The sequence below is a fragment of the Scyliorhinus torazame genome, chromosome 3 (assembly GCF_047496885.1).
Source record: "Scyliorhinus torazame isolate Kashiwa2021f chromosome 3, sScyTor2.1, whole genome shotgun sequence".
In the NCBI taxonomy this organism is placed as follows: Eukaryota; Metazoa; Chordata; class Chondrichthyes; order Carcharhiniformes; family Scyliorhinidae; genus Scyliorhinus; species Scyliorhinus torazame.
Window position 1 is genome coordinate 47,284,030 of NC_092709.1, and position 12,029 is coordinate 47,296,058.

Here is a 12,029-nt window from a genome sequence, read left to right on the forward strand (position 1 = left end):
ACACAAAGCATTGTGAATAAAATTTGTGAACTACAGCTATAGATTTTCAACGAGGGGCAGCATCGCACAGAATTAAGAAAAATAGTAACAGAGATTCCAGCTATCCAGCCTTTGGTCTGCTTAACCTGACCCTCACCTACACTTATGATGGATGCCCTTGGCAAAACTCCCTGGTTGTTTTCCTTGGAAGAAAGGAAATTTCATTAAAATGCTGAAGAAATGAGGGAGATACTAAATTAATACTTTGCCTTGGTTTTCATATTAGAATGTGATCGTGTAAGTAAAGGGTACGAAAGGAACAGAAAAAGAAAAGAAAAATTGACTTGCATTAATCTGGCATTTTTCAGAAATGCTGGATGTCTCAAAGCACTCTACAGCCAATTAATTGAAGTGTGGTCATTGTTATAATCTAGTAAATGCAGCAGCCATTATGCTCTCAACAAACATGTAATAATGACCAGAAAATCTGTTTTTGTCATGTTGACGGAGGGAAAAATATTGGCTCGGACATGGGGAAAACTCCCCTGCTCTTCTTCCAAATTGTGGCATGGAATCTTTTACATCCACCCGAGGCAGATGCGGCCTCAGTTTAACTCATCCGAAAAACAGCATTTCCGGCAGTGCAGTGCTCCCAAGTACTGCACTGGAGTGTCAACCTTGATTTTTGTGCTCAGTCCTGGTGTAGGACTTGAACCCAGAACCTTGTGATTACAAGGTGACGGGAACAGGCGAGAAATTCGATGGAATAACTATAAGTAAGGAAATAATACTGAAAACAATTGGCTGAAAGTGGAAAAGGCAAGAGCTCCCAGAGTGCTGACAGATGTAAAAGAGGATATTAAGAGTTGCTCCGACCACAATCCTTTAAGCATGCTGAGATGAGGATGTTGTGCCAAAGCAGCTGTTCAAAAGAAAACAGAACTACAGAGCACTCAGTTTAATATTAGTAGCAAGCCTCCAGAGACTATAATACAGTATACAATTGTTGGCTAATTAAGAATAACCAATACCAATTTGTAAGTCAACCACACCTGAAAAATATAGTACAGCTATGTGAGGGAATGGACTGTGGATTGAAAAAGGAAATGCTGCTGATTTTTTACATTTGGAATATGGACATCACTGACAAGGCTGGCATTTAATTCCCATCCCTTGTTATCCTTGAGGGCTGGTGGTGGGCCTTCTTCTCAAACCACAGTAAACCTTGTGCCTAGTGTTGTTAAGTAGGACATTCCAAGTTTCTAATCCAGTTTTGATCAATGAATACTTACAGATGTCCAAGTCAAATTAGTGTCCAATATTGGTAGGAAATTGGATTTGATGGCATTCCCAGGTAACATCGGCTTTTCAGACATCTTGACAAGTTGCTGCAGTGCACGCTGTGGATAGTACATACTTGCAGCCCACTGTATGTTGGTGGTGGAGAGAATAGTTCTTTAAGCTGGTGGCTGGGATACCAATCAGGCCCACTGCAAAGCCCTGGATGGTGCTGAGCTTCTTGAATGTTGTTACAGTGTTACGATACCCTGGGCTAGGACAGGGTCAATTCCAGCCTCCCTTGACCTGGAGTCTCAACACAATTGAATTAACCAATAATTCTTAGATAAATATCCAAAGTCTTTGGTCCTTGGCTGCCCATTAATTACAATCACCAGGTTTGTAAATGTAAACACAATTACTTTTTATTAATAACAGGAATTATAATGTTCATTACTGATTACAGAGTGATCAATATCATTGCCAACTTCTCATATATTGAAGCAGTCTATCCTTTTATGCAGAAAGACCTGGATGACATTCAGGCTTGGGATGAAAAGTGACAAATAACGTATTTGCCATACAAGTGTCAGACTTTGATTATCTTCAAGAAGCAAGAATCTCACCATCTGTTGACATTTAACAGTATCATCAATACCCTGGGTTTACCATTGACGAGAAACTGAACTGGACCAGCATACAAGTATAGTGGATAAAAGAGGTCAGAGGCTAGGAATTCTGTGGCGAGTAATTCATCTTGACTCCATAAAGCCCGTCTACCAAGCACAAAGCCAAAGTTTGGAGTGTGATACAATACTCTCAGATTTGCCTTGATGACTGCAGCTCTATCAAACTCAAGAGGTTTGACACCATTGAAGACAAAGCAACCTGTTTGTTCCACACCTCATTCACCATCTTAAAACTTCACTCCCTCTACCACCAGAGCAAAATGTCAGGTGTATGCTTCATCTGCACCGCAGGAACTCACCAAGCCTCCTTTGTGCCGTCTTCCAACTCCACAATTTTTACCATCTGGAAGAACAAAGGCAGTCGACACATGGGAACAATACTACCTGCAAGTTACTCCCCAAAACTACACATCATCTTGATGTGGAACTACATAATTGTTCCTTCTCTGTCTCTCATTCTAGGTATGGTTTCAAGTTCCTATCTAACAGTAGAGCGTTTTGTGATCAACTTTTCCTGATTTAAAGATCATAAAATAATATATAATAGAATGGAATTACATTATGTAGTATTTATACTACAATAATAGTCCAATCGGCCCAACAGGTCCATGCCTGCCTTTATGCTCGAAATGAGCCTCCTCCCACCCTAATTCATCTAATTGCATCAACATATCTTATTTTACACTCCCTCACGTGTTTTTCTAGCTTCCTCCTAAATGGATCAAACATTAAACAGCTCAATTACTCCTTGTGGCAGCAAGTTCCACATTCCGACTGCTCGTTGGGGCAAATACGTTTCTTCTCATTCCCTACTGGCATTAATAGTGACTATCTTACATTTATGGCCCCTTTCTTCATCTCCCCGACAAGTGGAAACATCTTCATTATTTCTAGGCTATCAAACTCTTTTCATGATCTTAAAAACCTCTATCTGCTCCCCCAAAGGGGGAAATAGTGCCATAGTGGTAACGCCACTGGACTAGTAATCCAGGTGTCCAGCTTAATCCTCTGGAGGCACAAGTTCAAATCCCACCATGGCAGCTGGTGGAATTTATATTCAATGAATAAAGTCTAGAACTGAAAGCTAGTCTCAGTAATGGTGACCATGACACTCAATGACAATCGATTATTGTAAAAACCCATCTGGTTCACTAATGTCCTGTAGGGAAGGAAATCAACCACAGCTATGTGGTTGACTCTTAACTGCCCTCTGAAATGGCTGAGCAAGTCATTCAGTTCAGGACAGTTGGGATGTGGAACAAATTCTAGTCTTACCAGCGACATTCACTCCCATAAAAGGATACTTTTTGTTAATCCTCTTTTCTCCAGAAAAGCTTCCCAGTTTTCTCAATCTATCCCGTTAGGTATAACCTTTGACTTTTCATTCATACTACCATTCAGTACATCTTAGAACCATGGAATTCCTATAGTGCAGAATGAGGCCCTTCGGCCCATCAAGACTGCACCAGCCCTCTGAAAGAGCACCCTACCAAGGCCCACTTCCTCACCCCTTCCCTGCAACTCCATCTAACCTGCAGATCACTGGACACTAAGGGGCAATTTAGCATGGCCAATCTACCTAATCTTCACATCTTTCAACTGTTGGAGGAAACTGCAGCACCAGGAGGAAACCCATGCAGATTCAGGGAGAAAATGAAAACTCCACAGAGACAGTCACCCAAGGCGGGAATTGAACTCGGATCCCTGGTGAGTTAGTAGTGCTAACTACTGTGCCACCCTTTTCACTTTCTCAGTGTCTCTATATCCGTTTTTATAAAATGGATACTATAATTATTCACAGTTCTCCAAATTATGGGCGGCACAGTAGCACAGTCATTAGCACTGTTGCTTCACAGCGCCAGGGTCCCAGGTTCCATTCCCGGCTTGGGTCGCTGTCTGTGCGGAGTCTGCACGTGCCACCCTTTTCACTTTCTCAGTGTCCCTATATCCGTTTTTATAAAATGGATACTATAATTATTCACAGTTCTCCAAATTATGGGCGGCACAGTAGCACAGTCATTAGCACTGTTGCTTCACAGCGCCAGGGTCCTAGATTCCATTCCCGGCTTGGGTCGCTGTCTGTGCGGAGTCTGCACGTTCTCCCCGTGACTTATATTATCCCTCCAAGACCGAAAGACGTGATGTTAGGTGAATTGGACATTCTGAATTCTCCCTCACTGTACCCAAATAGGCGTCGAAATCTGGCGACTTGGGGCTTTTCACAGTAACTTCACTGCAGTGTTAATGTAAGCCTATGGGTGACAATAAAGATTATTAATTTTGTCTAACCAAGGTCCATTACAAATTTAGCATAAGCTTTCTGTATTTCAATTCTATCCCTTTAGAAAAGAACCAAATGATTGGTTTGCTTTTTGATGGCTTTATTAACATGTGTTGCTACTTTTAGTAATTTGTAGATATGTACAGATCACTGTTCCTATCCCCCGTTTAGACAAGTATTTTCCAATGAGTACCATAGGGGGTCAACTTGTATACCAAGTTTAAAAGTGAACCACTGGTTGGTCGCCATTTTGAAACATCATCAACATCGAACGCAAGAGTTGGTATGTCTTAAATTCCTGTGCATCTTTGCAACACAGCACATAATGCCTGCTTGACCACTAGCGCTCAGTTGTAAGGGAAGTAAAACATAATTTTTGTTGTGTCGCGGATGCCTGGTCAGCCCTCAATAATGGTTAAGATACTGAACCAGACGTGTAACTCTTTTTGAAGTTTTAAGACCGCAGAAAAATCGATTCGGTCTTGGAGGGATAATATAAGAAATAGGGCTTGGTTATTTTACAAATGGGCTTGCTTATTTTATAAACAAAACTTTAGTAAAACAAAAGAAAACAATATTTGAACTTTTACCTCACAATTCTAACACTAGAATTCTCCCACAGTCCAGACGTGCAGGTTAGGTGGATTGGCCATGCTAAATTGCCCTTAATGTCCAAAGGTTAGATGGGGTTATTGGGTTCCAGGGATAGGGTGGAAGTGAGGGTGTAAGTGGGTCGGTGCAGACTCGATGGGCCGAATGGCCTCCTTCTGCACTGTATGTTCTATGTTCATTTGTTAAGACACCAAAAGGAGGAATCTTCTCAGTCAGCTCCAGATTACCTTGCAAGCCCTTTCCTGGCAGGTAGGCAAATGCTATTTTAAAGCTCCCTGATGGACTCCTTAATCCCGGTCTCTTGCAGACCCCAGTTCTCCAGGCTTAGGTAAATGTAATGGGTTTGTAAAAGAATGAGGATGTACTCCATATCAGGCAAACAAAAATTCTAATTGAATCACAGTAGCTCGATTTGGAGACTCATGCACTGTCATATGTCTCTCGAACTGTCACACACTCAGCTGGCCAAATATACAATTAGTTTGTTTTTTTAAATCAACATGTCTCAATTCACTTAGCAATGTACAGAAGCCCTGAAGCTCCTACATTTAAGTAGTATGAAAAAAATACACCAGGGACATTCATTCCCTTTAAAAACCTCTGGACTGTCAATAAATCTGCAGACTGATGGGATTTAAATCCCAAACCAGTTTAAACTTACATTAATAGATATATTCAGGGACAACCATCTTCAGCTGCTTCATCCTTCCTTCCAACATCAGGTCAGATGTGGGGGATGTTCGCTGATGACTGTACAATGTTCAGCACCATTCGCAACTCCTCAGACACTGAAGCAGTCCAGGGCAAATGCAGCCAGGCTTGGGCTGACAAATGGAAGTAGCATTCACGCCACACAAGTGCCAGGCAATCACTTTCTCCAATTAGAGAATTAAACCATTGTTCCCTGACATTCAATGGCATTACCGTCACTGAATCCCCCATTATCAACATCCCGGGGGTTACCACTGACTAGAAACGGAACTGGGCTAGGCTTATAAATACTGTGGTTACAAAAGAAGATCAGAGGCTCGGAATCCTGCGGCGCGTAACTCACCTCCTGACTCCCCAAAGCCTGTCCACCACCTACATGGCACAAGTCGGAAGTGTAATGAATATTCCCACTTGCCTGGATGCGTGCAGCTCCAACAACACTCAAGAAGCTCAACACTATCCAGGATAAAGCAACCTACTTGATTGGCACCCCTTCCACAAGCATTCACTCCCTCCACCACCGAAACACAGTAGCAGCAGCATCTACAAAATGCACTTCCAGAACTCACCAAGGCTCCTTAGGCAGCACCTTCCAAACCCACGACCACTACCATCTAGAAGGACAAGAATAGCAGATACCTGGCAACACCACCACCTGGAGGTTTCCCTCCAAGTCACTCACCATCCTGATTTAGAAATATATCGCCTTTCCTTCACTGTCGCTGGGGCAAAATCCTGGAACTTCCTGCCTAATAGCACAGTGGGTGTACCTACACGGCATGGACTGCAGTGGTTCAAAAAGGCAGCTCACCGCCGCCTTCTCAAGGGCAATTAGAGATGGGCAATAAATGCCAGCCGAGCCAGTGAAGCCCACATTCTGTAAAAATTATTTTTTAAATTGACCAATTAAGTCTCAGTCATAATTCAAGCATCACATTTGGCTTTGTTGGTAACACAAACATAAGACCATAAGACCATAAGACACAGGAGCAAAATTAGGCCATTCGGCCCATCAAGGCTGCTCCGCCATTCAATCATGGCTGATCTGTTTCTCATCCCCATTCTCCTGCCTTCTCCCCATAAACCCTGACCCCCATATTTATCAAGAACCTACCTATCTCTGTCTTAAAGACACTCAGTGATTTGGCCTCCACAGCCTTCTGCAATGAGTTCCACAGATTCACCACCCTCTTGGCTGAAGAAATTCCTCCTCATCTCCATTTTAAAGGATTGGCCCTTCAGTCTGAGGCTGTGCCCTCAGATTCTAGTTTCTCCTACTAATGGAAACATCCTTTCCAAATTCATTCTATCTAGGCCTCTCAGTATTCTGTAAGTTTCAATGAGATCCCCTCTCATCACAATCCTGAACATAGTCAAACAAACCTTTAGCAAAGCAACCGTCTTATCTCAATCCACTAGTAGCATGAGAGTTGTGTGACAGGTAGCCCAGCATATTTGATATTGCAGAACAAGACTTGCAGAATGGGAGGGGTGGTGTTATTAATCAGACAGAAAAATGGCCTCAGGCATTTGATCGCTCTCAAGTGACAGATGGCAATCTTTTGAAAATTTTCAGCCAATTTACTTTTTTTGTTCCTATTTTTGGTTTCAATTGGAGCAGGGAAATGATTACAATACCATAGATGATCACTAATTGTATCTTTAAATGTACATGTTCTTGTGTGCAATGAATTTTCAGCAAAATATCTACAGCCAGTGATTTAAAAATTGGCTATCTACAATAAAAGATGCCCATCCTTGTCAATATAAAAAATATATATTTTGCTACAATAACTGAAGGCACTGAATATCCGAGGAACAATATTAGCAATTACACTAAAATTCAGAATTATTTTATGAATAAGACTCGAAAGAGACTTGACAAGGTAAATAGACAGAGACTGTTTCCCCACTTGAGGAATCCAAATCACAGGAACACAGTTTCAGGATAAAAGGATGATTATTTAGCGCTGAGATGAGGACATACTTCTTCACTCAAGAGGGTTGTGAATCTTTGGATTTGTCTATCCCAGAGAGTTGTGGAAGATCCATTGTTGAGCTATTATAGGAGGCAGATTTTTGGTCTCTCAAGGAATCAAGGGATATATGGAGCAGGCAAAAAAGTGGAGTTGAAGCTGAGGAATTGAATGGGGAAGCAGGTTCAAGGGGACTAATAGTTGTCTACTGCTATTTCAATGCCGTCTGGCCTTCAATCAATATCTCCACACATTGTAATACATAATATTCCTTTTTGTGTTGAATCATAAATGCAATATTTTACTTGGGCAGTACCTAACCTAATTTCGCAAGTACATTCAACTACATATCTGTGCAAAAGAAATTGTTCCGCTTCCCTTCCTTAAGCACTCAATTCACCTTTGGATTAAAGGTACACATTTCAATCATTGCATGACACCTTTCCAAAAGTCTAATATTTTGCCTTCAAAAATATTTTAAAGCTCCAGTTCGGTAAATCAAAGTAAACTTTAGCAATGGTTTGATATGAAATCGATCGCTGTGCCATGGCAGGAGCCAAGTGACTATATTTTTCAAAAACATGTATGATGCAGCAAAAAATGTGCATCTGAACCAAATAGATTTATTTTCTCATGTTGCATTAATTCATGATTCCAAGGATAAACTGGCAACTAGAATATTGCAAAAACTTGTTGCCACATTTTAATAAAGCCACATAAAGTTCCCTGATCAGGCAGATATTAAAATCAAAGAACGCAATCATGATAAAAATCAAAACTGCATGAGAGTATAACTATCAAATGAGGAAGGATACATATGCATTTGAGTAGAACATGTAGTTTTAACCGTAGTGGAAGGACCTGCTGTAGCTAATACAAATTGAATAAAAAGTACCCAAATTTAGGTTTTACACTAATAGTACAGTACTGCCTTCTGTACAGGGACATAAAGAAAGCTAAGTAGGAATAAAGGAACATTATGTGTGTTTATCCATCAAGAAACAATGAAATGCAGAAGAATTGTGTAACGCGAAAATCTCATCGGCAAGGCTGTCTCATAAACTTTCTAAAGGAGACAATGGATTGGATTGGATTTGTTCATTGTCACGTGTACCGAGGTACAGTGAAAAGTATTTTTCTGCGAGCAGCTCAACAGATCATTAAATACATGCGAAGAAAAGGGAATAAAAGAAAATACATAATAGGGCAGCACAACATATACAATAAGCACTTGCATCGGATGAAGCATACAGTGTTAATGAGGTCAGTCCATAAGAGGGTCATTTAGGAGTCTGGTGACAGTGGGGGAAGAAGCTAGTTTTAAGTCTGTTCGTGCGTGTTCTCAGACTTCTGTATCTCCTGCTCGATGGAAGAAGTTGGAAGAGTGAGTAAGCCGGGTGGGAGGGATCTTTGATTATGCTGCCCGCTTTCCCCAGGCAGCGGGAGGTGTAGATGGAGTCAATGGATGGGAGGCAGGTTTGTGTGATGGATTGGGCGGTGTTCACGACTCTCTGAAGTTTCTTGCGGTCCTGGGCCGAGCAGTTGCCATACCAGGCTGTGATGCAGCCCGATAGGATGCTTTCTATGGTGCATCTGTAAAAGTTGGTAAGGGTTAATGTGGACATGCCGAATTTCCTTAGTTTCCTGAGGAAGTATAGGCGCTGTTGTGCTTTCTTGGTGCTAGCGTCGACGTGGGTGGACCAGGACAGATTTTTGGAGATGTGCACCCCTAGGAATTTGAAACTGCTAACCATCTCCACCTCAGCCCCGTTGATGCTGACAGGGGTGTGTACAGTACTTTGCTTCCTGAAGTCAATGACCAGCTCTTTAGTTTTGCTGGCATTGAGGGAGAGATTGTTGTCGCTACACCACTCCACTAGGTTCCCTATCTCCCGCCTGTATTCTGACTCGTCGTTATTCGAGATCCGGCCATATACAGCATTTGATTTTCCTTACTCTTCCCTTAATCGTACAAAATGCTTTGCAAGCACAATTTCTCAGAGTCAATTTTGATTTACCTTTTAAGAATCTTAAATTAATTACTGCCTCACACTAAGAGTGATAGCATTCTGACCAATATTTAAAATCACAACATTTAATTTGGTCTTTAAAAGTAAAAAAAAAAGAATGACTACACAATCCAATTTAATGCTAAACCTACTGCATAATTAAAAGTGACACCACCATCCAGAACTAATAATCTGGTGTTAAAATTCAAATACAACATATTTCCATTTTAGTGGCACTGAAAGTTTTTGCTTTAAGACTACAAATTTGGCAGCAACAACGGTCAAGCTGACTGCAATCCTATTACTCCAATACTATTATAACAGAACCAAATGAATTTAATGATTATGGATGGTGCTTACTTCAGGATTAGGATCAGAGCGGGATTACGGCTAACAATGTTAGGGTTAAAGGGGTGGCACAACAGGGAGTTTGCAGTAGGGCTACTATAGGAAACACCTGGAAGTACCACCACTATTTGTTCTTTCTGTCATCAAAATTGAATAGGGGACGGGGAGGGGATGAGAGACAGAGACGACATTATACAACACCACATTGATGTATTAAATTCCATTTTAACATCACACTGTAATTATTTTGGCAATAGGGCATGTGGCGGTTGCAAATTACCTAATGTACAATTGCTAGCTGTCCCCATGGCGTAAACCCGTCCCCGTCCCCAAAATGCCTCTCAAAAACCAGCTCACCTGGATGTGGCATGGTGATGGTCTCGTTGACATTGCTGGCCCCCACGTTGTAAACGACCACGGCCGAGGCATTCTGCCTGGCGGCGTGCAGGATCTTGTCCTTGTAGGTGCAGTTGCCCCTGGGTATGAGCGCGATCCAGCCCTTGGCGGCGGAGTCGGGGGGCAGCTGGAAGCGGGCCTGGGGGTCGCAGGCCAGCCTGTCGTGCTGGGCGGGCGGCGCCAGCCAGCCGCGGGCGTCCTGCTTGAGCGAGTGCTGCCCGTAGCGGCCGCACTCGCTCTTCTCCGACCTCCTCTCGTAGGTGATGTTGACGAAGGCCGTGTACCATTCCTCCTTCTCCGCCACCGTGAAGTCCAGGCACAGCAGATGGACGAAGCAGAACGACAGCAGCCATGTTGAGAGAGCCAGACTGCGGCAGGCCTGCACCAGGGACACCGGCATCACTTCAAACAAATGAGGCCGGGCGGACGGTCGATCCCAATCGGACTTCCCGGCTTCAGAGAGGAGGAGAGCCGATTTCATATATTGTTTAAAAAAAAATTGTTTTTGTCTCTTCCTGAAGGATGCGTACGAGATGAAGCGACCCCTTTCTTTAAACAAATAACTTTTGTTCTTCTTCCGGAGATATGCGCGCACATTTGTGTATGTGTGTGTATAATATATGGTTAATATTTATCGTTGTCGAGGCCTCTCTGTCGCTCCGGGAGCTGCTGTCCGGCTCGATGCTGCAGGAGGCGGCTCATGGTGCCGCTCCAACCGCCGTGTGTGTGGGTGGGTGGCGGGGGAAGGAACGGGGGGTGGGGGTGGACGAGAGTCCCTTTCGGAGCCGAGGAGAGGAAGGTAGAACCATGCAATTAATAAATGAAAAACGAAAAGAGAAGAGCCTGCCTTCGGCAATCACACATTCCCCCACTCCCTCCCCCGGAGAGCCGGCACCGGCCGCTGTGGAGTGGGACGCAGAGCGCTGAGCTCCTCCGCGCGGTGTTTGACGCATTCGCGCAACAAGCCCACAGGCGTGAGAGTGGAGAGCAAACACCACACACATGTCAGCATCCTTCCCCCAATCCTTACACACACACACATATATATATATATAACCACATAGTGATGTGCAGCTTCCCGGATTCAAACAGTTCCTTCCATGCTAGCAAAATGAAAAAGTGGCCTTTGTTTCGTCTTTTTTTTCAACATAGATTTAAAGTACCCAATTCTTTTGTTTCCAATTAAGGGGCAATTTAGCGTGGCCATGATCCGCCCTGACCAGTCCAACACGGTCCCTGGCCGCACAATTCACGCCAACATCCATCTGGTCCGGGACCTGGCCCAACATCCATCTGGTCCTGCTGTCGTGGGCGGCACGGTAGCACAGTGGTTAGCACTGTTGCTTCACGGCGCCAGAGTCCCGGGTTCGATTCCCGGCTTGGGTCACTTTCTGCATAGTCTGCACGTTCTCCCCGTGTCTGCATGGGTTTACCCCGGGTGCTCCAGTTTCCTCCCACAGTCCAAAGGTGTGCAGGTTAGGTGGGTTGGTCACGCTAAATTGCCCCTTAGTGCCCAAGAAACTGCAGAGTGTAGTGAACTCAGCTCAACGCATCACATAAGCTTGCCACCCCCACATTGTTCTGTATACACCTCCCGCTGCCTCAGGAAGACAGACAGCATTATCAGAGACCCCTCCCACCCAGGCATTGCCTTCTTCCAGACCCTTCCATCAGGCAGAAAGTACAGAAGTCTGAAGATCCGCAAAACCAGACGTAGGAACAGCTTTATCCCCACAGCTACAAGACTCCT

At 43.5% G+C, this 12,029-nt stretch overlaps 1 protein-coding gene across 4 annotated transcripts in view; it reads right to left on the reverse strand.

The window, feature by feature from the left end:
- The window catches only part of rnf150a (ring finger protein 150a), a 175,889-nt gene extending 164,521 nt beyond the window's left edge, over window positions 1–11,368 (reverse strand). For 2 of the 4 annotated variants that reach the window (XM_072495629.1, XM_072495627.1), the window contains exon 1: window positions 10,241–11,365. In XM_072495629.1, coding sequence (XP_072351730.1) covers window positions 10,241–10,760 — 520 coding nt within the window. In that variant the 5' untranslated portion in view covers window positions 10,761–11,365. Of the gene's footprint in view, window positions 1–10,240 lie in introns of all 4 variants that reach the window. The other 2 variants (XM_072495630.1, XM_072495628.1) reach the window with 2 other exon arrangements.
- Between the last annotated feature and the right edge of the window lie 661 nt (window positions 11,369–12,029).